This window comes from Ornithorhynchus anatinus, chromosome 11 (assembly GCF_004115215.2).
Source record: "Ornithorhynchus anatinus isolate Pmale09 chromosome 11, mOrnAna1.pri.v4, whole genome shotgun sequence".
In the NCBI taxonomy this organism is placed as follows: domain Eukaryota; kingdom Metazoa; phylum Chordata; class Mammalia; order Monotremata; family Ornithorhynchidae; genus Ornithorhynchus; species Ornithorhynchus anatinus.
This window is the reverse complement of record NC_041738.1, coordinates 12129822-12156852: the sequence shown is the minus strand read 5'-3', so window position 1 is coordinate 12156852 and position 27031 is coordinate 12129822. Positions and strand designations below refer to the sequence as shown.

Below are 27031 nucleotides of genomic sequence, written 5' to 3'. Positions count from 1 at the left end.
GGACGTCGAAAGACCTGGCTATAGCCCACCTTCGTGCACCTAAACCAGCTCAGGGATGTTCAGAGAGGGTTAGTTTTCCTCCTCCCTCCGGCGGGGTCCTCCAGCCCTCCTCCTCTTTCCGGCTGTTCTGGGGGTTTCTAAACTTCGAACCCAAGGCAAAGCAGGGAGCCGATTCCTCAGAGCGTGGCCAGGCCCTGGTCTGAGCTGAGCGTTGGGGGCTGCTGACAGCCGTGTGGGGAGGGGTCTCCTTGCCTCCTCCCCCTACGGACACACCCAGGGCTCCCTGTTCCAGCCCCAGGGGTATTTTTCTTCTCCCCATCCCGGTAGGGACCTCAGGAGATGGGGAGCAGTGCCAGAGTCTTTGGAAAGGGAAATGGGGACCCAGCCAGAGTCCCCCTCCTCTACCTTTCTTCAACCTGAATGGGGGGATTTCTCTTCCCTCACCGTGCCCAGTCTGCCTCTTCAGCAGGAGGATGGCGGGTGACAGGATTTGGGGCATGGGGCAGCAAAGGGTGGGCCAGACTGAGCGAAGGAGAACCCAGAGTTCTCCCCTCCCTTGCCCTTCCCCACCAGACTGAGTGCCCCCTTGGGGGAAGGGTTCTGAGAACACTGTCTTCCCCTCTAGTCTGCATGCTCACTGTGGGCAGGGAATGTGTCTATCATTATACTGTACACTCCCAAGTGCTTAGTATAGTGCTCTGCACACAGCTAGTGCTCAACAAATGCAATGGACTGATTGAGTGGTGGGCTGACTGAGGGCTCGCTCCATTGCTCCAGTGGGCCTAAATGGGTCTGCCCAGATCCCAGAACCAGGGAGCTGTGAGGAAGAGCTGATGGCAGCTGAAGGTCCTGGTCAGGATCAGGAGAGCTGGTTGGGGGTTTTGAGTTCATCCTGCTAACTTGGGAGAGAGCAGTCAGGAGCAGACCCCTGCCCCCTGCCATCCTCTTCCATCTCCTGGCCAGGGTTCTTCCCCCACCCATCCGCTGGCTGCCTGAAACTGTAGGGCGAACAGTGGTCCAGTTTGAAACTGGACAGACTAGTTCTCAGCCGGCTTGTCCCTTGTCCAAGCAGATCAGGCACAGGATGCCCATGGAGGCTAATGTTTTTAGATAATAATAATAATGGTACTTGTTAAGCACTTACTATGTGCCAAGGACTATTCTAAGCACGGGGTTAGGTACAAGTTAATCAGGTTGGACCCAGTCCCTGTCCTACATGGGACTCAGACTCTTAATCCCCATTTTTTACAGATGACGTAACTGAGGCACAGAGAAGTTAAAGTGACTTGCCCAAGGTCACAGAGTAGACATGTGGCAAAGTCAGGATTAGAACCCCGGTCCTTCTGACTCCGAGGCCAGTGCTCTTTGTGTGTGGTGGGGGGAGATAGAAAATAAAGCCCTTCCTGACCTATCCACTATCCACTAGTGGCCCGCCTCCCTCCACCACTATGGCTCCTGCCACCAAGTTCCAGGGCTCAGAAGTGGTGCCCCTGTGCCTGGGGCTCGGGGAGGGGAATACAGTGGCGGTTCTGGATTCAGTGGGGGTCCAGGAGTCCCCCTGGGAAATGCTCTGGTTTCTGTGGATTTTCTCAAAAGGTTCCAACTACCATCATGATGTACCACTGAGCAGCCTTCGTGTCACACTCTAGCAGTTCATTCAAGTGGCACTTTTGGCCAGCAGTGGTCATGGTCTCCCCAGGAAATGGCTAGGCAAAGAAGGCCATACACTGGACTCAAGGGCTGAGAGAAATCCGGCAGACAAAAGACAAATCAGGCCATGGGCAAAAGAGTGATTCTAGGGAGAAAGAGAAGTATGGTTGGCCTGTCCCTTCGGGGTCTCTGGTCCTGAAGGGGCAGTGAGTGGTCACTCATGATTTTCAAGTTGAACTTGAGAAGCTGTGTAGCCTAGTGGAAAGAGCACACACCTAGAAGTCAGGAGATGTGGGTTCTAATTCCAGCTCTGCCACTTGCCTGCTGCTTCACTTCTCTGTGCATGTTTCCTCATCCGTAAATGGGGGATGCAATACCTGTTCTCTATCCTATTTAGACTGTGAGTCCTATGTGGGAAAGGTACTGCATCTGTTCTGATTATCTTGTATCTGCCCCAGTGCTTGCCACATATTAAGAGCTTAATTAATGAGGCTAATATTATTTTTATATCTATTTTACAAATGAGAAAACCTAGAACCAGTGAAGTAAAGTGACTTACCCAAAGTCATGGAGTGGGCCACTGGGAGGACTGGGGCTGGAGCTTTGGGCTTCCCCACCATGGGGCATTTCTTGGTCTATAGGGAATCCCTAGATATATAGGCTGGAGGGTTCATCCTCCCCTCCAGGACCCTGGTTCCAGTGGTCCCGCCCCTGGGATGGCCAATCGGGGGGTGGCTTTAACCTGGACAGGGGCAGTGGCTGGGCAGCAGAGCAGGGCAGGGCAGGACTCAGGGCTTCATTGGCCAAGACCCACAAAGGCCCCAGTGGGCACAGTTTTTCTGGAAAGTGGCTCTTGTCCTTGGGTGGGTGAGGGCTGCCAGCCTGCTGTGGCTGGGTCTGGGGTGCCCAGTCCCACAGGTCTGCAGAGAGTTGTCATGGAGACCTGCGTGGTGCCCTCCCAGGCTATTTTTAGTGCCTGAGGCCAATATCTCATTGCCTTCTGGGGGATCCATGCTAGGCAGGTGGGAGGAAGCCAGACTAGCCTGAGGGCAGGCTGAGCTCCCTCCCCTTCTTCTGGGTCCTCGGGGCTGGCAGAGATGAGGGCTGCTGGGGGTCCAGGGCACCAGAAGTCTAGGGGTCCAGCACCCCTGAAAAGTCTGTCACAGTGGGAAGGCCCTTATACCCAGTAGTGAGGTGCCCCTAGCACTAGGTGTAGGGTTGGACATGATGAGGAGCAGGCAGGGTGAGAGACACAGGGCAAGGCCCAGGGCAAATGGAGCAGGTGCAATGGGTTGGGGGTGAGGGGAGAGGCCCACCCCACTCCCCGGACAGGAGAGGCAGATCTTACCATTGACGGTCAGAGACACTTCCCGTTCTCCGGCCCCGACACGGGGCACTACGGCTCGGCACACGTACTTCCCAGCATCTTCCTGGCTGACGGCCTTCAGGGTCAGGACATTCTCGTTGCTCAGAACCTGGTTGGGTGTGGGAGTGGCAGAGAGGCTCAGGCCAAGGCTGGAGGACTCTGGGGGTCCCAGCCTATGCCGGGTGGTGGGGGGCAGGTGGACTGCACCAGCAGCCCAATGGGCCCTAGGACAGGCTCCTTTTGGGGGAGGGGGCGAAGGGGGTGCTCCCACCCCATTCCTGGGACCCCCAACCCCACCTCACTCCTCAGCCCCACCGACTCTATTCCCTCTTCCTCCACAGCCCAGCCTCTCCTGAACATGGTTCCTGGATATCTCAGGAAGCCTCTGAGCGTCAGTTTCCTCATCTGTAAAATGAGGATAAGATCAGTCCTCTTCCTACCATTTAGACTGTGAGTCCTGTGTGGGTCAGGGACTGATCTTTGTGACCTTGACTGAGTCATTTAACAGGGTGTCTAACCTGATCATCCTGTGACCCAGCTAGGGGAACAACTTCCAGGTGGCTGGGGGATGCTGGAGGCGAGAGGAGTGGGGGCTCCTGGGTTCTGAGTCCTGGACGAACGGTGGCAGGAGAGTGCCAGCCAGGACTCCTTGAGGCTCCCAACTCCTCCCAGCTTCCACAGGCGGTGGCAGGACATTTAGCTGTCTACAGGCTGATCCATCCCACCCCACCTGGCAGAGGCTTCTCCTCCCCTGGCCTAGCAGAAGCCCCCTCCTCTTCCCTCACCTGGCAGAGACCTCTCCTCGCCCTGGCTTTGTAGAGACCCCTCCCACCCCGTCACCGCCGGGTAGAGACCCCCACAGCCGTGGCCCCCAGCTACCTACCACCCCGGAGCCGCGCTTCATCCAGACGATGGTGAGAGATGGGTTCCCCGTCCAGGCACAGTTGAAGACGGCATCTGAGCCCAGGTCCACCAGCAGGGACTGAGGTTCTGTGGTCATTCGAGGCCCAACTGCACGGGGGTCCGGAAGAGGGAGAACACCCAGGTAAGTGGGGCAGGGGAAGGGGTGGTTAGGCCCAGTGCCCCCCAAAACCCCATCCCTTCCTGGAAGGTGGAAGGGGGAGGCTAGGGGTGCCAGGTACCCCTATGCCACCCTTAGATTAGGCCTTCAGGCCCTGAACACCTCTGGCTGGAGCCTGCCCCTCCAGCAGCCTAGATCTGCAGAGGCGGGGGTCTGAGGGGATGGGTACACTCAATAAGTATCCTTTGGGCACTGGATATTCTGCCACCTCCAACTCCACAGCACATATATCTTTAAATTATATATTATAAACTACTTAGTTATTCACATTAATGTCTGTCTCCCCTTCTAGACTATAAACTCTTTATGGGCAGGGACCATATCTGTTAATTTTGTTGTAGTGTTTTCTCCCAAGGACTTTGTACCATGCTCCACACATAGTAAGTGCTCAATAAATACCATTCATTGACTGATTGATATTTGGGGGGTGTTAGATGGAGTTAACTGGGAAGCAGCATGTCCTTTTGGATAAAACAAGGGCCTGGGAGACAGAAGGACCTGGATTCTAGTCCCAGCTCTGCCATTTGTCTGCTGTGTGACCTTGGGCAAGTCACTTAAATTCTCCATTCGGCAGTTACCTTATCTGTAAAATGGGGATTAAGACTGGGAGCCCCAGGTGGGACAGGGACTGTGTCCAATGCAATTATCTCATATCTACCCCGGAGCTCAGAACAGTGTCTGGCACATAGTAACTGCTTAACAAATACAATACAAATACAATAAAAAAAGCTCCGGAAGTTGGCAGCAGAGCTTGGGGTGCGGAGGGCCTAGGCCCGGGAGCCAGGCAGGGGTTGGGCCCTGGAAAATGGGGAGCGGCTGGACCTCAGGGTGGTGGGGAGAGGCAGGGACTGGACCTGGAAGAGGGGGGAGGGCTGGATCCGAGGGCACGATTGGTCCCAGGGTGGGGGCAGCGGGAGTGGGTGGGCCCGGGGGTGGGACACTCACAGTAAACATCCACTGTGCGGCTGATGTTGGTGCTGCCCAGGGCGTTGGTCACCTCGCAGGACACGGGCTCAGAGAAGAAGGTGTGATCCACCACTGTCTCATACCAATCACTGGATGCTTCCTTGATGACCTGGCCCCGCTTGGCCCACCTGGGACACAGGGAAGCCAGCATGCTGGGATCGCTGGGGAGACCACCTGTGCCCCACTCCCTTGTATCCACTGAGGGAGAGGTCCCACACTCCACTCTCCTCCTTCCCTAAAGGGAGAGCACCCCCTCCCAACTCCCCTGCATCTCCTGAGGGAGAGGTCCACCTTCTACTCCCCTCCTTCCTTGGAGGGACGGCCCCCTCAACCCACTCCTCTCCATTCTCTGGGGGAGAGGCCCCCACCCCACTCCCCATCCCTTCATTTGCTGAGGGAGACGGCCCTATCCCACTCCCCTCCAACCCTTAGGGAAGAGGTCCTATCCCGATCTACTCAATCCCCTGGGGGAGAGGATCCTATCCCACTCTTCTGCATGGCTCCTCTGCATCCACCATGGGGAAGCCCCTGTCCACTCCCTCCACTGCGGTGAGGAAAGTGTTCACAAATCTGTCAGCTTCCCGTCATCCTGACAGAGAAGTGGTTCCCTTTTAATCTACCCCAACCCCACCTCCAAAACCAGGCCCCTCCCATCTGCCGATGTAATTCCCAGGTTTAGCCCTGCCAGATTCTAGCTGCATGCCGGTGTCTGCCTTGCTGGCCTATGTTCTACTCTCCGCTGACTTCCTGTCTCCACAACTCCAGGTTCAGAGCTCTTCTCCCCAGGCCCCACTGCCTGAGCCACAGAGCAGGAGTGGGGCCACCCAGCAGGGCATTTCTTCCCCCTCCCTGGCTCAGACTGGCAGGTCACCCTTGCACTTGCACCTTGCACTTTATTCCCCTCTCCCTCAACCCTACAGCACTCTTTACATATCCATAATTTATTTACTTATATTAATGTCTGCATCCCTCTCCAGACTGTAAACTCGTTTTGGGCAGGGAACATGTCTACCAGGTCCGTTTCACTGCTATACTGTACTCTCCTAGGTGCCTAGTATAGTGCTCTACACACAGTAAGCATTCAATAAATACCACTAATTGATTGGTTGATATCATCTCTTGGCCCACTTCCAGGACTTCTCAGCCCCAAACCAACCCAGGCCTCCCCACCCCTCACAGATCTCCAGAGAAGGAAGCTGTCCTGTCGCTGTCTCCTCGGGCACCCTTCCCAACCCTACCGACCCCTCGCGTCAGGAAGGTCTTCCGGCCGTCTCATCTAAATCGCTCTTGCTGCAGCATAGAGCCATTTCTTCTTCCTCTATTCACTGATAATTTTTTCTGGCTTCCATTTAGAGTAGAAGCTGCTGGCAGGCAGGGCATGTCTCTTCATTCTCTTGTACTCTCCCAAGAGTTCGTTATACTGCACTGTACCCAGTAAGTGCTCAATAAATACCATTTTTTCTACTCCTACTTCTGGGTCTGCTACTACTTCTGGGGCTGCTACTGCTGAGAAGCAGGATGGCTTAATGGGTAGAGAACAGACCTGGGGGTCAGAAGGTCATGAGTTCTAAGTCTTTTACCACTCCCATGGCTGTTATTATTCTTGCTATTTTTACTATTCTGCTATTATTACTTCTGCTGTTGCTACAACTATTACTGCTCCTATTTCTGCTACCGCTTTTCCTTCTACTACTACTCATGATGACATTCATTAAGCACTTACTATGCGCCAGACACCGTATTAAGCACCGGAGTAGATACAAGAAAATAGGGTTGGACACAGTCCCTGTCCCTCATAAGGCTCACAGTCTTAATCCCCATTTTACAGATGTGATAACTGAGGCGCAGAAAAAATGAAGTAGTTTGCCCGAGGACACACAGCAGACGAGTGGCAGAACAGCCATGACCTTCTGACTGGCAGGCCCATGCTTTATTCACTAGGCCATGCTGCTTTCCAACTACTACTACTACTAATCCAACGATTACTCCTACTGTACTGCTGGTCTTTCCTCAGTACATTGGGTGAGCAGTGGGGTCCCATTCCTCCTAGAATAATCTGAACGCCACCACTCAGCCTCCCTCTTGGCCCTTCTCCTCTCCCGGTTCAAGAACCCAGTCCCTGGTCCCCACTGCCCAGCCTCTGGCTGGCTTTCCTGCTCTGCTCAGGACCGCCTCCAGATCCTCTGCTGCCCTCTGGGCAGCCGCGCATCTGCCCTGGGCCAACCGGGCCTGGCACAGCTCCGCTTGTTGGCTGTGGAGCGGTAATTATTCAGAGCCCAGAAACAATAGCCTGGAAAACTGAGCCATGTGGAGCAGAATGGACCCACTCAAACATTTCCCACCCACTGTGAGATGAGTAACTATCGAGTCATTCCCACAGCCATTTTTCCTTAAATGGTGAAATAACCCAGCCTAGGCCCAAATAGTCCTGGGTCAGGCCTGATTTGATGCCTCCTAGAGGAAGAGTTGGGACACAGAGAGGGGAGAGAGGGTGGGAGACCACCAGAACTGAGCCTTCCAACTCTGCCCATGTCTCTGCTCCACAAGGGAGATGGGGGTCCAGCTAGGGGCATGCCCAGTGGCCAAAACGGGGTTTGGGCAACGTTGGTAATAGGAGTAGGAGGAGTAGGAGGAGTAGATTTCAAGCTTCTTGTGGGCAGGGATTGTGTCTGCCAACTCTATTGTATTGAACTCTCCCAAGCCCCTAGCACAGTGTTGTCCACACAGTAAACTCTCAATAAGCATGACTGATTGAGTGATTGGCAGTAGTGGTAGCATTTACAGAACACCCAGTGGCTGTTCTGTTCCCAACTGTGCTTAGTACCCACTAAGCAACATGGCTTAATGTAAAGAGCACGGGTTTGGGAGTCAGAGGTTGTGAGTTCTAATCTCGGCTCTGCCACTTGTCAGCTGGGTGAGTTTGGGCAAGTCACTTCACTTCTCGGTGCCTCAGTTACATCACTTGTAAAATGGGGATTAAGTCTGTGAGCCCCACATGCGACAACCTGATTACCTTGCATCTACTTCAACGTTTAGAACAGTGCTTGGCTCATAGTAGTGCTTAACAAACACCATCATTATTATTAGTGCACTTGGGAAGATGCATGGGTAGTTCCAAACAAACAAAACACAGCCTTCAAGGGGCTTCCACTCTAATGCGGGGGAGACAGGCATAAAAATAGTTATAGTAGAGTGATGTCTATGTCTCTTGAGACCCAGTAGGGACTCAAAGTCCTTCCTTGGTACTATAATATAAAAGCCACCTGTTCCACTGACTTTCAAGCCTCAGGAAGTTCCTCCTGGTGTCTTATCCAAAATCCTCTTGCTGCTGTTTAAATCCAGAACTTGGTTTTGGCCTTCTGTTGTCTTGAGTTTGGGAGTGGAGGCGCCTCCCCTCCAGGGGGATAGAGGATCCATGTGAACAGTGGGCTAGTAGGGGAAACCAGAGCCTGGGCCCCCATATTGTGGCATGGTGCCAGTGCAAAAAACGTGCCCAGGAGAATGGTCATCGATTGGCTTCTGGGGCCAAAGCTGAGGCTGCCAGGAGGGTCCCTCGTGACTGGTTTGAGAGTCAGCTGGGCTAGACCCCAGAACTCCAGGGGGAGTGGGCGAGGTCTGAGGGAAGAGTGAGGGCAAGAAGCGAGGGAGGCTGGGGGCACCCGGCCTTGGCTTCCCTCCAGGCAGTGGGTCGTGTAGCCACAGTCAATAGTTGCTGGTCATATGACTGGAACCCCTCAACCAGCTGGACCCTGGGCAGCTTTGGGGAGACCAGCTCTGAATTTGGCTCCACAACCTCTCATCTCTTGGCTGTTTGGTAGGGGAACGTTGCAGGGGGAATGGGCAGGAGCTCGCTGCTGGATACCAACAGGGGCAAGTTTGGTGGCTTCCTCATCCTCTGTCTCTGCGACTTTCCTTCCTCTCTCTACTCTCCTCCCTCTTCTACCCCTCCCCTTCCCCAGTGGCATCATAAACACCATCACCACAGTCATCATTCTGGCCCACACCATCACTCCCACCAGGGCCAGCCTATCAATCAATCACTGGCCTAGTGGTGCAGACCACTGTACTAAATGCTTGAGAGAGCACAATAAGGATATATTGTACTCTCCCACGTGCTTAGTACAGTGATCGGCACACAGTAAGTCCACAATAAATATGAATGATTAATTGATAAAAGACAGGAATCCTGCCCTTAAGAAACTTCCAGTCTAATGAGGAAAAAAGGCACAAATTTAGACAGGAAGAAGAGAATGGAAAGATGTATCACAGTGGATAAAATAAGTGTTTGTGAAGTAAAGTTTGATTGACTCTGGTGGTAGTAATTAAGGAGTCATCGGTATCATTGTCATCCTCACCATCCTTGGTTCATCATCCTTGATCGTGACCTTATTAGAGTCACCGCAATCCCCTTCATCCCCATAATGATCATCCCTGTCCCGCCCCCAAGATCACTATCCTTGTCACCTCCATCAACATCAACAAAGAGAACGTGTTAGCCCCCCTATCCGGTGCTTAGCCCTTTGCTAGACCTTCCAAAGGAGCAGTGCCTGCCTTCTAGGGGCTTATAAGCCAAGACGACAAAAGAGAGGATTAGAAACTATTAGAAACACCAAGAGTCTTGTCTGAAAGTTGATGAATCCTTTCTCTCTCCAAACCTTGGTTTCTCCTCCTTTCTCTCCACAAGTTCTGACTTTTTTTTTCTCCCCAAGCCTTGGCTTCTCCTTCTCTGTTCCCAAGCTCTGGCTTCTCCTCTCTCTTCCCAAGCCCTGGCTTCTCTCTCTCTCAAACTCTGGCTTCGCCTCCTTCTCTCTCTTCTCAAACCCTGGCTTCTCCTTCTCTCTTCCCAAGCCCTGGCTTCTTCTCTCTGCACAAGCCCTGGCTTCTCCTCCTTCCCTTTCCCCAAGTCCTGGCTTCTCTTTCCTTCTCCCTAACAATAATAAAAATTATGGTATTTGTTAAGTACTTACTATGTGCCAGACACTGTACTAAGCGCTGGTGTAGATATAAGCAAATTGGGTTGGATACAGTCTCTGTCCCACGTGGGGCTCCCAATCTCAATCCCCATCTTGCAGATGAGGTAGCTGAGGCACAGAGAAGTAAAGTGACTTGCCTAAGTTCACTCAGCCAATAAGTGGAGGAGCAGGAAATAGAACTCATGACCTTCTGACTCCTAAGATCTGGCTTCTTCTTTTCACTCCCCAAGTCCTGTCTTTTCCTTCTCTCTTCATTCATTCATTCAATCGTATTTATTGAGAGTTTACTGTGTGCAGAGCAGTGTACTAAGCACTTGGAAAGCGCAATACAGCAATAAAGACAGGCAATCCCTGCCCACAATAAGCTCACAGTCTAGGGTTGGGGGGAGACAGACATCAGTCAATACAAGCAAACAAGCAACAACATGAATAAATAGAATTATAGATATATGCATATATACATAAGTGCTCTGGGATGGGGAGAGGGGGAAGAGCAAAGGGAGTAGTCAGGGTGATGCAGAGAGGGTGGGAGCTGAGGAAAAGAGGACTTAGTTTGTAAAGGCCTCTTGGAGGAGGTGTGCCTTCAGTAGGGCTTTGAAAGGGGGAGAGTGATTGTCTGGCAGATTTGAGGAGGGCGGTGTTACAGGCCAGATGTAGGATGTGGGCCAGGGGTCAGCAGGATTGAGGCCCAGTGAGAAGGTCAACACCAGAGGAGTGGAGTGTGTGGGCTGGGATGTAGAAGGAGAGAAGCGAGATGAGGTAGGAGGCAGCAAGGTGATGTACAGCTTTAAAGCCAATAGCGAGGAGTTTTTGTCTGATATAGAGGTGGATAGGCAAACACTGGAGATTTTTGAGGAGCCCCAACCTTTGGCTTATTCTCCTTCTCTCTCCCCACTTTCTGCTTCTCCCTCCTCATTCTCCTTGCCCCCACTTTCTTTTTTCCTCCCCTTTGGCCCTCAGAAAATGACTCAGTTATGTCACTGGAGATCAATGTCTAATTTCTTTGGAGCAAATGTGGGCAGTTTCATGAGTGGTCAGTGACCAAGCCCGGCCTGGGGAAAACCTTCTGGATAGCCTCAGACCTTTCCGAGGCTGGTCTGGGGATTCCTGCAGGAGCCACACAGACCTGGGGCAGAGAGGGATCAGACCTGGGAGTGGAATGGGGAGGGCTCAGAAAGGTGGGACTGGCAGGGTCTGGGACCAGGATCCAGGATGGGTGGGGTTAAGGGCACCAACTCTTCTACCTGAGGGAGGAGGCAGTGAGAGAGGGGCAGGAAATACAGCATCTCCTGAGTATCCCTGACGTACCATGTCTTCCTGCCTGTACATTAGCCCTTGGATGGTGGTGGGGCCCTGCCCCCTGCTCCCCTTCCCTAACTCCAGCTGGACACTGCTGTGTCCCTCAAGCCTGGTCCAGGGACCCAACTATGAGCAGCTAACACTGCCCCTTCTGGCTTAGAGACCACAAGCTTCCTGTAGGCTGTGCCAAGACTGTCAGCACCAAGCCAGGGCACCTGTCTGCTGGGGGTCCCCATCTTGTGAGAGACCCCCCTCGGTCTCTCAGGACCCAGAGGAATTTATGGTGACTCAGTTGCTCCTTCCACCACTCCACTACCCACTCACTCTTCCCGCCTGAATCCCTGTGAACAGAGGCTCCCATCGGCCAGTCCAGCCCGGTGTCCACCTGATGCCCTCAGCCGTGCCCGTGGAAGAATGCCTCTTTCTGCCACATCTCTGTCGCATCCTTCCCTGGCTCTGATTTCTGATCAGAGCCTACTCTGTGGCAGGGAGGGAGCGATAGAGAAGAATGGATGAAAGAACATGCTATAATCTTGTAAGAGGCAGTTTGGGAAAATCAATTTCCTTGTGGGACGAGATTGGCTTAAGGCTCTTTGCTCACGGAGCCCAGAGCTCAGAACCTGGACACTGAGCAGCTCAAGGAAAGTCAGTGAGGGGGTCCCGTCTCTTTGCAGGAGAAGACCCCCTTCCCGAGCCCTGGTGTTGTGTTAAGATGATATTTTTTGGTGTCCCATCACCCTATCCTGCCCAGGGGAACTCTCGTTGGCTCAGGGGGCAGAGAGGCTCCAGTCCAACATGACCTGGGGGCTTGAGTACAAGGAGCTACCAAGGCAGGGGTGGGAGAGGCTGCTGATTGCCTTCATTTTTTTACTTTTCTCTTTCTGCCGATCCACTAGGTCATCTGACGTTAATTGATTTTGCAAATTAATAACTGATGTAGGAGGTAGGGAAGGCAGGAAACCACTTTTCTAGGCTGATTGTCGGTAGGGGGTGGGAGGATGCTGGACCAGTTGCTGAGGAGCAAGAGGACAGGTCGGGCAGGGGGGTAATAAGAAGGCAAGCCTTGGAGAAGGGGAGGGGAATGGGAGGGTAAGTCCTGCGACTAATTAAGTGGGAAAGATAGCCAGAAGTCAGGCACTGCCAGGTCTATGAGGAAGTTACCTTTCCAAAGTATGTGTGCATGTCTTTTCCCTTTGGGAGTGAGGGTGGGGGCTGGAGGAGGGAATCAGGGAAGGATAAATGGGTTCTAGCTGAGCTGTTTTCCTTCCCCCAACCCTATCCCCGCCCCCATCCACCAATCCCAGTATCAGGGCTAGACCATGGACTGGCAGTGGCCTGGTGCGTAGTTGGGGGCTTGGAGCTGAGCCCCTGTAGGCCTCTGCCTCCCCAACTGCATCCTCGATCAATCATCATTGACTGAGACCCTTCAGAGTGCAGAGCACTGTTCTAAGCCCTGGACAGAGCACAGTCGAGTTAGAGGACAGGATCCCTGACTGCAAAGAGCTTCATATCTAGAGGAGGAGGCAGGACACAACACAATTTATGAGGGGATACCTGGCCCCAGGGTTCTTACTGGTACTGGGCCCACCAGTGGGGTGGGGTCGGCTGTTACTCATAATATGCCCAGTGATGGGGGCGAGAATGGAAGTTACCCATACTGATATAGGTAGCAGCATGACACAGTGGATAGAGCACAGGTCTGGGAGTCAGAAGGTTGTGGGTTCTAATCCTGTCTCCACCACTTGTCTCTGTGACGTTGGGCAAGTCACTTAACTTCTCTGTGTCTCAGTTACCTCATCTATAAAATGGGGATCGAGACTGCAAAACCCATGTGAGACAGGGAGTGTGTCCAACCCAATTTGCTTTTATCCATCCCAGTGCTTAGAGCTTGGTGCATAGTAAGCACTTAACCAGTACTATATTGTTGTTATTAATACTGGGGCCTCTGGTGGGCATGGGGTTAGCCATTATCCATACTGGAGCCTCCAGTGGTGTTGAGGTGGGCGTTGGCCCCTGCCCGTACTGGGCCTTGGAGGAGAGGAGTCGGGTCTTACCTGTACTGGGTCACGGCTGGATTGGCCTTGGCCGCGCAGTGGAACCTGACCGTGTGGCCCTCCAGCACCGGCTGCGGCTCCAGTGACAGGTTGACGAGCGGCGGGTCTGCAGGAGACAGGGTGATCAGCCAGGGAGGTCGGCGTGGGGCTGGTGGGGTGGTGGTGGGGGATGGGGAGGACAGTTGGCCTGGGGCCAGTGGCAGGGGCTGGGGGGTGGTCAACTGGAGGCCATTGGGATGGTCAGCCTGGGGCCAGCAGGGAGGTGCCGGGGGATGGTCAGCCAGGAGCTGCGGCGGTGGTCAGCTGGGGCTGGTGGGGTGGACAGCCTGAGACCAGTGGGACAGCGCTGGGGACCGGGAGGTTAGTTAGCTGGAGATGGGTGAGGGGGTCAGCCCGGGGCTGGTGAGGCAGTCAGCCTGGGTCCAGTGGGGATGTGGTGGGAGCTGTGGGTAGGTGTTTCCATGAGAGGAGCTTTGACTCTGACCCTCCAGAGGAGAGGGGAGGGGGTTAAATCTCAGGGGAGCAGAGATTGGAGTGAGGGGCCTTTACTCATTTTGTGGCTTCCCTGCCTTGCACAAGCCCTCTCAGACCCCATGGACACTCTCGGGTGGGCACCACTGTCCTTTCTTGTCCCCACTCTGGCCCCTAGTGTTCCCCAATTCTCCTCCTTGTCCCCGCTCCACCCCCTAGCGTCCTTCTGACCCCTTATGATCTTACTGTTCTCATCTGGCATCTCTGTCCGCAAGTGCTCTTTCTGCCTCATAGGACTAGTTCTGCTTCCCCATCCAGCAGGACGAAGTGGGTCAGGCATGCTACCCAGCTTGTTGGCAGATTCACCACCAGGTCAGAGCCTCCAGGGCCTTTGGAGGCTGCAGACACCCAGCTTCTGCGGTCACGCAGACCTGGCTCCACCTCGAGGGAAGCTGGGCCGGTCAGCACCTGTCCGCCTCCCAGGACTGGGGGCAGAATTAGCCTCACCCTGGCTGGAGGCCCAGCTCTCCTGAGTCCATTTCCCCGGGGCCCAGCTGGACAGTATCCTCAGCCTGCAGGTTCAAGGTGGCATTTGGCAGGAGTTCTAGCACCTGTTATTTTAGGAGGCATCACTGACTGATAAATGAGGAACACCCCACTAAAACCACATGCTTGGGGGACAGGAGGCTGGGCTGGGGTTCAGAATCCTTCTAAAGTGAAGCTTCCTGGCCAGGTCTCAGAGAGCACTAGACTGTCAGACAGATCTCAGAGAGGTCTGGACTGTCTCCTGCTTCCTGCTCCTGGCCTCAGTTCACCCACTGCAGTAGGGACAGGTGAGGACTGAGGCACCTCAAAAATGCCAGGGAAATGTTTAAACACTCAATCAATAGTATTTATCATGCATTTACTCTGTGTGAAGTGCCTGGGAGAGTACAATAGAGTTAGGAGATGCCATCCCTGCCTTGGAGGTGCTTACAACCTAGCAGGGGAGACTGATGGGAAAATAAATGACATTTAGGGAGAAACAGCTGAGCATAAAGATATGTACCTAACTGCTGGAAGCGGGATGGGGGTGGGGTGTGAACAGGGGTGAGTACTTCAGTGTTTAGGGGGGTGAGGCCTCAAGGCGATAATAATAATAATTAATAATTATATTTGTTAAGCACTTACTATGTGCCAAGCACCATACTAAGTGCTGTGGTGGATATAAGCAAAGTGGGTTGGATACAGTCCCTGTTCCACATAGGGCTCACACTCTTAACTCCCATTTTACAGTTGAGGTCACTGAGGCCCAGAGAAGTTAAGTGACTTGCTCAAGGTCACTTGCCAAAGGTGATCTTGGCAAAGACTAGTCTTCATGTCCACCAAGGCCAGGACAAGCAGAAACAAGATTAGGTGGTAGAAGGAAGGATTGAGGTTAGGCAGCAGTGGGCAGTGTTGAAGTTAGGTGGCAGCAGGCCAGGTTGAGGTTAGATGGCAGGGGGAGGGTATCGATGGCAGCAGGAAAGGTTGGTGGTGAGACGGCAGCAGGAGGGATTGAGGTTAAACAGCTGATGTTAGGTGGCAGCAGGAGGAACTGACATTAGATGGCAGTGGGAGGGTTTGAGGTTAGACGGAAATGGGAGAGGTGGGACAGCAGAGGTTAGATGAGTGGGAGAGGTTGAGGTTGGTGGCAGGAGGGGCAGAGGTTAGACGGCAATGGGAAGGGTTGAGGTTAGACATTCAGGGGGCCTGCAGAGTCCACTTTCCTCTAGTTTTTCATAGCCAGCCAGCTAGAAATGGTGGTGCATCCCTGCCTTGGGACTCATTTAAGTTCAGTCTTGCTAGAAGACAGGGACCTGGATCCTTTGACTTCTCAGTGCTCAGAGGTCTTGGAGACTTTTGCAGAAATACATCCTCCTCATCCCCTTCAGAATAATCTACAGGAAAGAGCATGGGGCTGGGAGTCAGGAGACCTGGGTTCCATTCCCACTTTGGACACTGGTTTGCTGTGACCTTGGGCTAGTCACTTAACTTCTCTGAGCTTCAATTCCCCTCTCTGGAAAATGGGGATAAGATCTCCCAGCTCTCCCTCTCTCTCAGTCTGTGGGCCCTGGGGTAGATAGGGACTGTGTCCGATCTGATTGCCATATGTTTCCCCTAAAAAGTGGCAGTCAGGAGCATTTGATAAATATGACAACCAACCAGTCTCCCCCAGTCCCCACCAGCTCTCTGCTGGGTCCATTGATGCTCCTCTTATACCGAAGACCAACCTCCGTCCCTCCCGCAAGGGGCGGTAGATCGGTGCAGCCTTGGTAGCATCCCAGCCCCTCTCCCCTTCCCCTTCCTTCCTGCCGGATATGGGGTTTTCTAGCAGCCCCTTGGCTCTGGTAGTATAAATAACTTCCGGCACATCCAACCATCACATACGAGTTTAATCCCACTTGTGTTGTTGCCTGTCGAACTCAAGGGAGGGCAGCTTGGATGGAGATGGAGGAACGGAAATCATTTGGAACAATGTTCTAGCAGCAAGTGGGTTGGCATTCCTGACTGCAGCCTGGGCTGGGGGTGCCATAGCACTGCTTTTGGGTTGTGTCAGGGCTGGGTGTGTTGGGAAAGATGGGCTGCACCGTGGAGGCTGGAGCCAGACTTGTGGGGGTGTGTCAGGGTGGGGGAAGGAGAGAGAGAGATGATGGCGTGGGGTTAAACCTTCCATTTGGATGTTGAGGCTGGGGAGAGATGCTTAAATTAAGAGCCCTTTTGCCCTCTGACCTCCCAGCCCCACACTTGTGCTCCTGAGATGGCTTGTTTGCTGACACCTGGAGCCCCTCAGAAGATGTGGGAGGAGGGGAGTTGGGGGCAAGGGGAGCATATCTCCTTGCCAGATGGAATGAGGCTGGGCACCAGGGGTACATACACACACGCTCTCTCTCTCTCTCTCTCTCTCTCTCTCTCTCTCTCTCTCTCTATCTCAGGACTTCAGTGGGGTGGGGACTGTGCTAAGCGGGTTGGATCAGGCAGCCTGACAGAGCAGAGGCTGAGGGACACTGGAGGGAGAAGTGCAAGATCTGGGTGTAACTTGTCGCACCTGGAGATTTAGTAAATTATGTAAATCACATGCAAAACAATGCATAGCTGCAGCTATTCTCTGAGTCTCAGTGGTCTTCCTCTGCCAGCTCCAGGCTTGATATTTTCTAGGCTAATGCTGGGCACTACCTGAGGCAAGACTTTGCCTCCCCCTAACCACCGCTCCTTCCCCACCCACCCCATGATGGGGCTGACTGGACATTTCTCAGGCAGATCCCGAGGCTGAAAAGCATCTCATCATTCCCATCTCTCCCCGTGTGGCCTGGGATGAGATACCTACCCTCTCTGGTTACGTGAGAAGCAGCATGGCCCAGTCAAAAGAGCAGGGGCCTGGGAGTCAGGGGGCCTGAGTTTTAATTCTAGCTCTGTCCCTTGTTTCTTTTGTGGCCTTGGGCAACTCACAATTCCTCTGGGGCTCAATATCCTCATCTGTAAAATGGGTATCTGATCTTTATTCTCCCTCTCCCTTAGACTGTTAAGCTCCTTATTTTATAGGGACTTTGTCCTCTCTATCTTGTGCCATTCCCAGTGCTTGGCACATAGTAAGAGCTTAACAAATGCACAGTGATTATTACTAGAATTCCTGAAAAAATGGACAACTACACCCAATGGGCACCACTCTCTGGTGGCCAAATGCCCCCCACCCAAGAATCCCATTTTTTTGATAGTTGCCCTCCCACTGAACTCACTCCCCACCCTGCCATGTCCCACCTCCTTCACTGTATATCAACTCTTGTACTTTGATTGTTTTAACAGTTGTAGCATGATGGAGCTCTCAGCTGCTACCGCTGTTTCCCCCAGTCACGTTCGCTCTGCACCTGGTTGAGCTTCCCATCCTGGGGGTTCACGGTGGCCGGGAAGAGGAGTCAGGCTGGCAGGTGGCCCCAGGATGGCCAGGAGGGGCAAAGGACAGCTATAGGCACGGGCAGGTACTCACGTTGGATGTCGATAGTGACTGATGTCTCCTTTCCATTGGGAGCGGCCTTGTTGGTGGCCCTGCAGACGATGCGCTGCCCATTCTCCACGTCAGCGGGTGACACGAAGAGCGTGCTGATGATGCTCTCCCGTTTCCCATCCCGCACGAGCGTCTGTGGGGCGACAGGAGAGGGGCTGTCCTCGTCATTCCTGGCAGAAAGCCAGGAACCGGGATGTAATAATAATAATAATAATGGTGGTATTTATTTAGCACTTACTACTTGCCAAGCACTGTACTAAGTGCTGGGGTACATACAAGGTAATTGAGTTGGACCTAGTCCCTATCCCATATAAGGCTCACATCTTTCTCTTTTTACAGACTAGGTAACTGAGGCACAGAGAAGTGAAATGACTTGTGCAATGCCACACAGCAGACAAGTGGTAGAGCTGGGATTAGAACCGATTAGACTGTAAACCCGTCAATGGGCAGAGATTGTCTCTATCTGTTGCCGAATTGTACGGTCCAAGTGCTTAGTACAGTGCTCTGTACATAGTAAGAGCTCAATAAATGCTATTTAAAAAAACCACCTATGACCTTCTGACTCTTGGGCCCACGCTCTATCCACTACACTGTGCTGGGATGTGGTCACCGGGGGTGCAGACAGGGAAGTGGAGACTGAAGAGAGAGGGGAATGTGGGCAGCAAAGTGAGGAAAACCCAGGTATGAGGGCCAGTCAGATTTTTCTGACTCCTCTTCTCAATCTGGTCCTGGGGTTTAGTTTGCGTGGGGCTGGGCCTGGGGTGGGCAAGCCGAGTTGTGGAGCAGGAAGAAGAGGGCTTTGAGGAGTAGGGGGAGGTCAGCTTCCCTGGCAGGATCTGGCAGGAATCAGGTCCCAACTTGATTCCACGCATTTTTTTCCAGAGGCTACTGGGAGTTGAAGTGGTACCACTACTCCCTAGAGGAGACAGGGACAAATGAGACTCCCCATGGTTCTCCACAAACCCTCTTGCCTCGCTGGCTACTTTTCTTTATCGCTGACCTCCGTGCCTCCTCCTGCAGTTCCCTTCCATGCCCTCGGCCCCCCTCACCTTGGAGAGAGACCCCAGATCTGATCATCCTCCCTAATGAGGGGAACCCCTCGGGGTGGCGCGATTCCACAGGAGGCCAGCAGGGGGCGCGACGCCCCCGCACCGGGGACATCGACTGAGCGGGGTGGTGGCTCCCAGCATCCCCCGCGGGGACTCCCAGTAGCCAAGCGATAATAAAGACAATTTCCTGGCCGGAAATCAGACCCAGCATGTGGGGGTTCACTAACTCGCATTTCTTTGTTGAAATTTTGCACACTGTACCAGCCATGCGCTCCCTTGTCCTAGGGCTGGGCGTCCACTCTGCCGCAGAGAAAAAGGGAGGGATGTGAGGTGGGGGGCTCTGGGCTGAGGGTTTAGGGCTGGAAAATGATTACCATTATTAAGTTGGAACCATGAGCCTCTGGATCTCAGGCCCCTCACACCCTCTTCTCTCCACTGTTCCCAAGCCCCCAGTGATGCTCTCCGCTCCAATGGTGGCCAATAACTCACTTACCGCACTGGGCAGCCTTCTCTGCCCAGACCCCAAATCTGGATCAGGGATCCGAAGAGTAAAACACTTGGGACCCGGCCCTCCCCACCAAATGTAGGCAGGCCTGAGGCGGGCCCCTCGACCTCTGCTGTCCCCGCAGGAGCAGGGCAGGCTGCCCGGGGCAGGGGCTATTTAACCCAGCAGGGGCTGGATCAGGGAGGGTTTCTGGATGGTTCTGCAAATTGCCAGCCATTAAACTCCCAACAGCTGGGCCTTGGACCTAGAGAAGAGCTCAGAAAAGAGTCAGGGAAGGCACTGGGGCAGGTCAGTGTGAGGCAGGGGTATCATCTCATTCATTCAATCGTATTTATTGAGAGCTTACCTTGTGCAGAGCACCATACTAAGCACTTGGGAAAGTACAATACAGCAATAAAGTCCTGTAGACTAGCTCTGTAGGAATAGAGTCCTCACACAGGGCTGATCCCTCAGTCCTCCCTCCCTTCTCTCCTTCCATTGTCTGACTTCCCCAGCATCCTCTCCTGGGTGACTTCTCCCTGCTCTCCTTCCTTGCTCTCCCGCCATTCTCTTCTCTCCCACCCTGCTTTCCCTCCCTGTCCTGACCTCCCTCCCCGTTTTCCCTCCCTGCCCTGCTCTTCCTCCCAGCTTTTCCATCCTGGTCTTTCTCGTTGCTTTCCCAGTTTTCCAGGGGGGTAAGTCTGCTGGAAAAGCTCTCTGGGATCGTCAAGTCCTGGAGAAGGGATGGTTGACAGGCTCAGTTCCACCATCCTCCTGTTGGGGGAAGAGGGCAGCCTGGGGTTGGCGACTGGCTCTGGGGAGACTTGGAGGCTTCCTGACCTCTCCCCATCTCTATTTGTCCTTAATTAGTCACATCGAAGCAGCACCCCCCAGAGACTTCCCTACCCCGGGGAAGGAAGGGCAGAGTCCCACTGGGCTTGGAATAACTAGGGCCAGGTTCTGGGGGACCAGGCAAAGAGAGTGTGGGTGGCTCAGTGCAACTCATCATCACTACTGCAAAAATAACCAGTGTTTGTCCTGCTGGCAGTGGGGCATGCCTTTCCCCTCTTCACCTCTAAAGCTTGAACAACACTGGCCCGGATGGCGAGAGACCAGAGAGCTGTGCTACTAATAAACTCCCTTCTCCCCACCTCTCCCCCCCTCTTCCTTTCATTCCTTTGTCCCTTTATTGGCTTTTTGGAGGGGACCAACAGTCAATTTCACAGTCAGGGAACCACAGCAGGGAGCCAAGCGTTCAAACCGGCAACTGATAAGGCATGTGCCCAGCCTCGGGGCGTCCCTCCGGGGCTGGGCCGGGGGAGGGAAGGGAGCAGGTAAAGGAGGTGATCTTCAGTCCTGCTCTGGGCCGGGGAAGAAACACTCTTGTAACTACTGTATCGTCTCCTTCGGCTGCAGCAGGCAAGAGCTCAGTCTCCAGAGCTGGGACCGGTCATGCAGGATATTTAATCCCCAGAATGGTTGCTGAGCCTGCTGCTGGTGTGTGCACACAGACACACACACTATCTCTCTCATACCGCCAACACACACACACACACACACACACACACACACACACACACACACACACACACACACACACACCCATCCCCATACAAAAACACACGCATCCTGTCTCATACCACCCACCCCTACACACACTCCTATCATCCGCATACAAACCATTCATTCAACTGTATTTATTGAGCACTTACGTGTGCAAAGCACTGTACAACCCCTTGGAAAGTACAATTTGGCAACAGATAGGGACAATTTCCACCCAACAACAGGCTCACAGTTTACTCAACAGCAGCCCTGTTCATGACCTCCCCCAGCTCTGCCCTGCCTGGTCAAGCCCTTCACCACCTGGGTCCACCCTCACGCCTCACCTTGGAGTAGGCGGCTCCATTCATGACCTCTCCTTGGCGCAGCCAGATGATGGTGGCCGCAGGCTTGGCGTTGTCTGCGTGGCAGGTGAGGTTCAGGGGGTCTCCGGCACGCAGGCTGATCACCGGCCCCCCCATGATGACAGGGTCGTCCGGGGGCACTGCAGACAAATACAGGGTCAGGCTGATTGCACTGGGGGCTGGGGCTGGGGGTCGAGGGGGCAAGGAGTGGGGCTCTGAGGTGGAAGAGTGCAAGTTAAATCTCCATACTGGGCATCTTCCTACCTGTTGAATCATTCACCCTTCCTAACCGCCCCCCACCCTTCCTCTGAAATAGCAAGGTTGCCGGGCTAGGGGTCCCATCTCCCCTACTCTCCCTCGGACTGTGCCCCGGCCACCTGACCTCTTTCCTGCTTCCCAGACCAAGCAGGGAAAAGCAGCCACAATCCTGTCCTTCTTGCTGGTGGCACACTGGGCTATCCCGGGCAGAGGTTAGAGGTAGGACAGGGGAGTGGGGCAGTTAGTTGGTTGGATCAGGCAGGAACCCTCAGGAAAGTTGAGGATAAGCAATCTGAGAATACAAAATAGTAGTAAACTGGGCTGGGTAGTGAGAGCCCACTCTCTCAGTTGCACACACACATGCATGCTCACATATACACATACAAGTTTGCAAATGTGCTTATCATATGCACTCTCACATGTACACATGAAAGCAGGCTTAGCCACTGACAGACTAATCTGCACACACCCCAGCCAATGTACACACACACACACACACACTCCACAGAGAATGGGCACTGATTAGCTCTCCCTAAATATGTAGTTACCCTGCCAGTTATTTCAGGAATCATACATTATTGATTAGCTCTTGGTTCATTACCCTTCCGGATGGGGGTGGGAGAAAGATTGAGTGGTGGGGGTGGGGGTTGGATAGGGAGGGAGAAGGGGGTGGGTGGGAGGGAGACACGGGCCCCAAGAGAAATCCCAGCAGCTCCCAACAATTGTGTCTTTTGCTAAAAGGAGTCTCTCTCTCAACACCCCTCCATTCATACTGGAGTGGGGTGTGTGTGGGTGTGTGTGTGGGGTGAGCGGAGCTGGTGGCGTGGGAAGGGGAGAGGAAGAGAGAAGCAGGCAGAGAGGAGTGAGGCCGAGATCTATTATTCATTTGGCACTCTCCCTGGATTGGCTGTTAAGAATGCCCCACGATAGAATCTGGGCTCCTAATGTTTAATTGCAGGGAAGGGGGAGTCTGTGGTGATTAATCCAGGATAAAAATAGACAGCTGTTTGGGGGGTTTGCCCTTAACAGATGGGTGGCAGGGGGTGGGGGAGGGAGACCCCTCCCTCTTTCAAGGCATGTGAGGATAGGGACATTTTACCCCCACCCTCTCATTGCCCCCCACCTGACGAGATCCAGGGGACACCCTCCCCCACCTCTGGACTGATTTACAGAGACTGTCCTCTTCTGGTTTTCTTCCTACCTCTCTGGCTGCTCATTCACAGTCTCTTTCATGGGCTACTCCTCTGCCTCCCACCCCATAACTGTGGGGGTACCTCAAGGTTCAGTTCTGTGTCCTCTTCTATTCTCCATCTACACCCACTCTTTTGGAGAACTCATTCTCTCTCATGGTTTCAACTACCACCCCTATGCAGATGATGCCCAGATCTACATCTCCAGCCCTGATCTCTCTCCCTCTCTGCAGTTTCCCATTTCTTCCTGCTTTAAAGACATCTCTACTTGGAAGTCCTCCTGTAGACTTAATGTGTCTAAAAGAGAACTTTTTATTGTCCTACTCACACACTGTCCTCCCCCTGACCTTCCCCTCTCAGTAGATGGTACCACCATCCTTTCTTTGTCACAGCCCATAACCTCAGTGTTATCCTTAACTTCTCTCTCTCATTCAACCCACTTGTTCAATACATCACTAAATCCTGTCGGTTCAACCTTCACAACATCACTAAAATCCGTCCTTTCCTCTCCATCCAAGCTGTTATCACGTTAATCCAATTACTTATCATATCGTGCCTTGATTACTGTATCGGTCTCCTTGCAGGCCTCCCAGCCTCCTGACTCTGCCCACTCATTCATTCATTCATTAAATCATATTTATTGAGCACTTACTGTGTGCAGAGCACTGTACTAAGTGCTTGGAATGTACAGTTCGGCAAGAGACAATCCCTGCCCAACAATGGGCTTACAGTCTAAAAGGGGAAGACTGACAGTAAAACAAAACATTCCAATCCATACTTCACCTTGGTGCACAGATCATTTTTCTACAAAAATGTTCAGGACATGTCTCCCCTCTCCTCAAGAACCTCCAGCAGTTGCCCATCCACCACTGCATCAAACAGAAACTCCTCACTACTGGCTTTGAAGCATTCAATCACCTTGTCCCCTCCTACCTCACCTCACTACTCTCTTACTATAACCCAGGCCTCACGCTTGGCTCCTCTAATGCTAACCTTCTCCCTTGATCTCATCTATCTTGCTGCCAAACTCTCACCCACATCCTGCCTCTGGCCTGTAATATCCTTCTGACTCATATCTGACAGACAATGACTCTCGTCCCCTTCAAAGCCTCATTGGAGGCACATCTCCTCCAAGAGGCCTTCCGTGACTAAGCCTGCCTTTCCTCTTTTTCCACTCCCTTCACCCTGACTTACTCCATTCTTGCATTCATTCAGTGGCAATTATTGAGTGCTTACTGTGTGCAGGGCACTGTACTAAGCACTTAGGAGAGTACAATATAACAATAAACAGACACATTCCCTGCCCACAACGAGCTTACAGTCTACAGGGGGAGACAGACATTGATATAAATTACAGATGAGTACATAAATGCTGTGGGGCTGGAAGCTCAGAGGAGGGATGAATGATGCCCCGATCTGGTTCCTAAACAATGGGGATCAGGGGAGTCTTGGAGAGAAAGCCGGGGGAAAGCTTTCTACCAATCTTAATGCCTCTGTAGCCTAAGGATCCCGAGGATCCTGAGGATCCAGTCATTCTCTAATTTCACCAAGGGTGAAAGAGTTGAGTGCCAAATTGGGAAACAGGGTGGTCTAATAGAAGGTGCATGGGACTAGGAGTCAGGAGACCAGGGTTCGAGTCCCAGCTCCTCACTGACTTGTTGGGTGACCTTGGTCAAGACTCTTTACCTCTTTGGGCCTCCTCTGAAACATAGAGATGATGCCCCACACTCCTTACCTCTTAGGCCTTGAGTCCCGCGTGGGACAGGGAATGGATTTGATCTCATTATTTTGCACCTTCCCCAGCGTTATGCACAATGCTTACTTCATGCCATTATGTTTCAGTGGAAAATCAGCTTCATCTGCAGCATGAGGGCTGTAAATAGGCATAAAGTAGAACTTCCTGGCCTGAGATTGCTAGATCCTAGAGTGGGGACCTGAAGATGACTGCAGGGGGCCTTTAAGCAGCCTGCAGAATCCCACCTGTCTGTAGGGTCAGTCCTGTGTCCAGTCAGGGGAATGGACTAGATGACTCTGCAAGGATTTTATCGGGGGATGAGAATGGGGAGGGATCTGGCTTTATCAATCAATCATTCAAGCAAGCAAACATATTTATTGATCACTTACTAAATTCAGAGCACTGTACTAAGCGCTTGGGAGAGTACAATACTACATAATTAGCAGACATGTTCCCTGCCCGTGATGTTTACAGTCTAGAGGGGGAGACAGACATTAATATGAATAAATAAGAAATTTATAATATATAATTTAAAATTATGTATGTAAGTGCTGTGGGGTTGGGGGGGTGGGGTGAATATCAAGTGTCTAAAGGTCACAGATTGAAGTGCATAGGTGATGCAGAAGGGAGAGTGAGCTGGGAGCTACTGGAGTTAATAGGGCCCAAAGCCACCATTTTGAGTCTTTTTCAGCTCTCACTGGAGATTCCATGTCCTGTCCCAGCCCAGGGATGAGCAAGACTAAGAGACTAGTTCAGAAATGGAAATGTAATAATAATAACAATGATTATAATAATAACGATAATAATAAGAATTGTGGTATTTGTTAAGTGCTTATTATATGGAGAAGGAGCATGGCCTCATAGAAAGAGCACTGACCTGGGAGTCAGGTGATCTGGGTTCTAATCCCAGCTCTTACATATGTGTGTCCATGGACAAGTCACTTAACTCCTCTGTGCCTTAGTTATCTCACCTGTAAATGGGGATTAAAGCTGTGAGCCCCATATGGGACATGGACTGTGTCCAACCTGATGATCTCAAAGGCTTAGCACAGTGCCTGGCTCATAGTAAGTCCTTAAAATATATTATAAAAAAACAAAACAAAACAAAATTGTAGGTGCACAATAATCCCATTAGAGGCAGTCTCTGTCCCATATGGGGCTCACAGTCTAAGAAGGAGGGAGAACAGGTATTGAATCCCCAAGAGGTAATTGAGGCCCAGGGAAGTGGTGATCTTCCCATGGTCACACAGCAGGCAAGTGGTGGAGCTGGGATTAAAACCCAGATCCTCTGACTCCCAGGCCTGTGCTCTTTCTACGAGGCCGTGCTGTTTGGTCATCTCATGGAGTGGTACTCCTATTGTTGGGGTGTCATGGGGCCACAGACAGTGGTATGGATGAAGAGGGGAGCCCAGAAGTGGTGGTGAGGGATCGAAGATGGAGGTGAAGAGGATGGTTACTGCTGGTCCTGTTAATTGCTACCTGTCAGGCTACAGACTCTGTCTTTCTGGCCCAGATCCCACTGCCAGAGGTTGTCAGCTTGGGGAGAGGGAGAAAGTACTTTATAGTTTCCTATCAAGCTGTGACGAATTAGATCTGAAACGGCCTTTCTTTCTAGCGGTTGGCGGCTGTTAAGGGTAAAATGTTGGAAGGCAGCAGGGACTCTGGGTTAGGTTGGCGCCACTCTAGACTGTAAGCTTCTTGTGGATAGGTAATGTACTCAGTAAGTGCTCAAAGTGCCATGGATGATTGACTGGGGCCCGCTCTCGTGGGTTGGCCAGCTGCCAGAGACGGTGAGACTTCTGGTAGCCTACCCAGAGATCTTCTAGGGGGCCGGAAAAGAGGACTGTGGAGTTGGGGGCTGAGGGAGGTCGTGGGATTCCCTGGTCAAAGGTAGAATAATAACAATAATAGTAATTGTAGTATTTGTTAAGCGCTTACTATGTCTCAGTCACTGTACCAAGCACTGGGGTGGATACAAGCAAATCAGGTTGGACATAGTCCCTGTCCCGCATGGGGCTCATGGTCTTAATCCCCATTTTAGAGATGAGGTAACTGAGGCTCAGAAAAGTTAAGTGACTTGCCCAAGGACACAAAGCAGAAAAGTGGAGGAGCCGGGATTAGAATCCATGATCCTCTGACTCCCAAACCCCGGCCCTATCCACTGAGCCATTTAGTCTGGGCTGGCTTGGGTGGAGTCCTGACCAGAGGCAGAGGGATGGATGAAATGACCTCTTAATGTCTGATCTGGTTTTCAAGTGTTACCAGCCCGGGGCCTAAATAAGAATAATAATGATAGTATTTGTTAAGAGCTTCCTGTGTGTCAAGCACTGTTCTAAACTCTGGGGGAGTTACAAGCTAATCAGGTTGGACACAGTTCTGTCCCACATGGGCTCACAGTCTTAATCCCCATTTTACAGATGAGATAACTGAGGCCCAGAGAAGTGAATTGACTTGTCCAAGATCACACAGCAGACAAGTGGCTATGCAGGGATCAAGACACAGGTCCTTTTGACTACAGGCTCATGCTCTA

At 52.5% G+C, this 27031-nt stretch overlaps 1 protein-coding gene across 2 annotated transcripts in view; it reads right to left on the bottom strand.

The window, feature by feature from the left end:
• The window catches only part of KIRREL3 (kirre like nephrin family adhesion molecule 3), a 398688-nt gene that overhangs the window by 12025 nt on the left and 359632 nt on the right, over positions 1 to 27031 (bottom strand). For both annotated transcript variants that reach the window (XM_029076279.2, XM_029076280.2), the window contains exons 5-10: positions 21301 to 21458; positions 17864 to 18014; positions 13390 to 13495; positions 5043 to 5191; positions 3900 to 4027; positions 2999 to 3125 (exon numbers count right to left, since the gene is read on the bottom strand). In XM_029076279.2, the coding sequence (XP_028932112.1) occupies positions 2999 to 3125; positions 3900 to 4027; positions 5043 to 5191; positions 13390 to 13495; positions 17864 to 18014; positions 21301 to 21458 (819 nt within the window). The remainder of the gene's footprint in view (positions 1 to 2998; positions 3126 to 3899; positions 4028 to 5042; positions 5192 to 13389; positions 13496 to 17863; positions 18015 to 21300; positions 21459 to 27031) is intronic.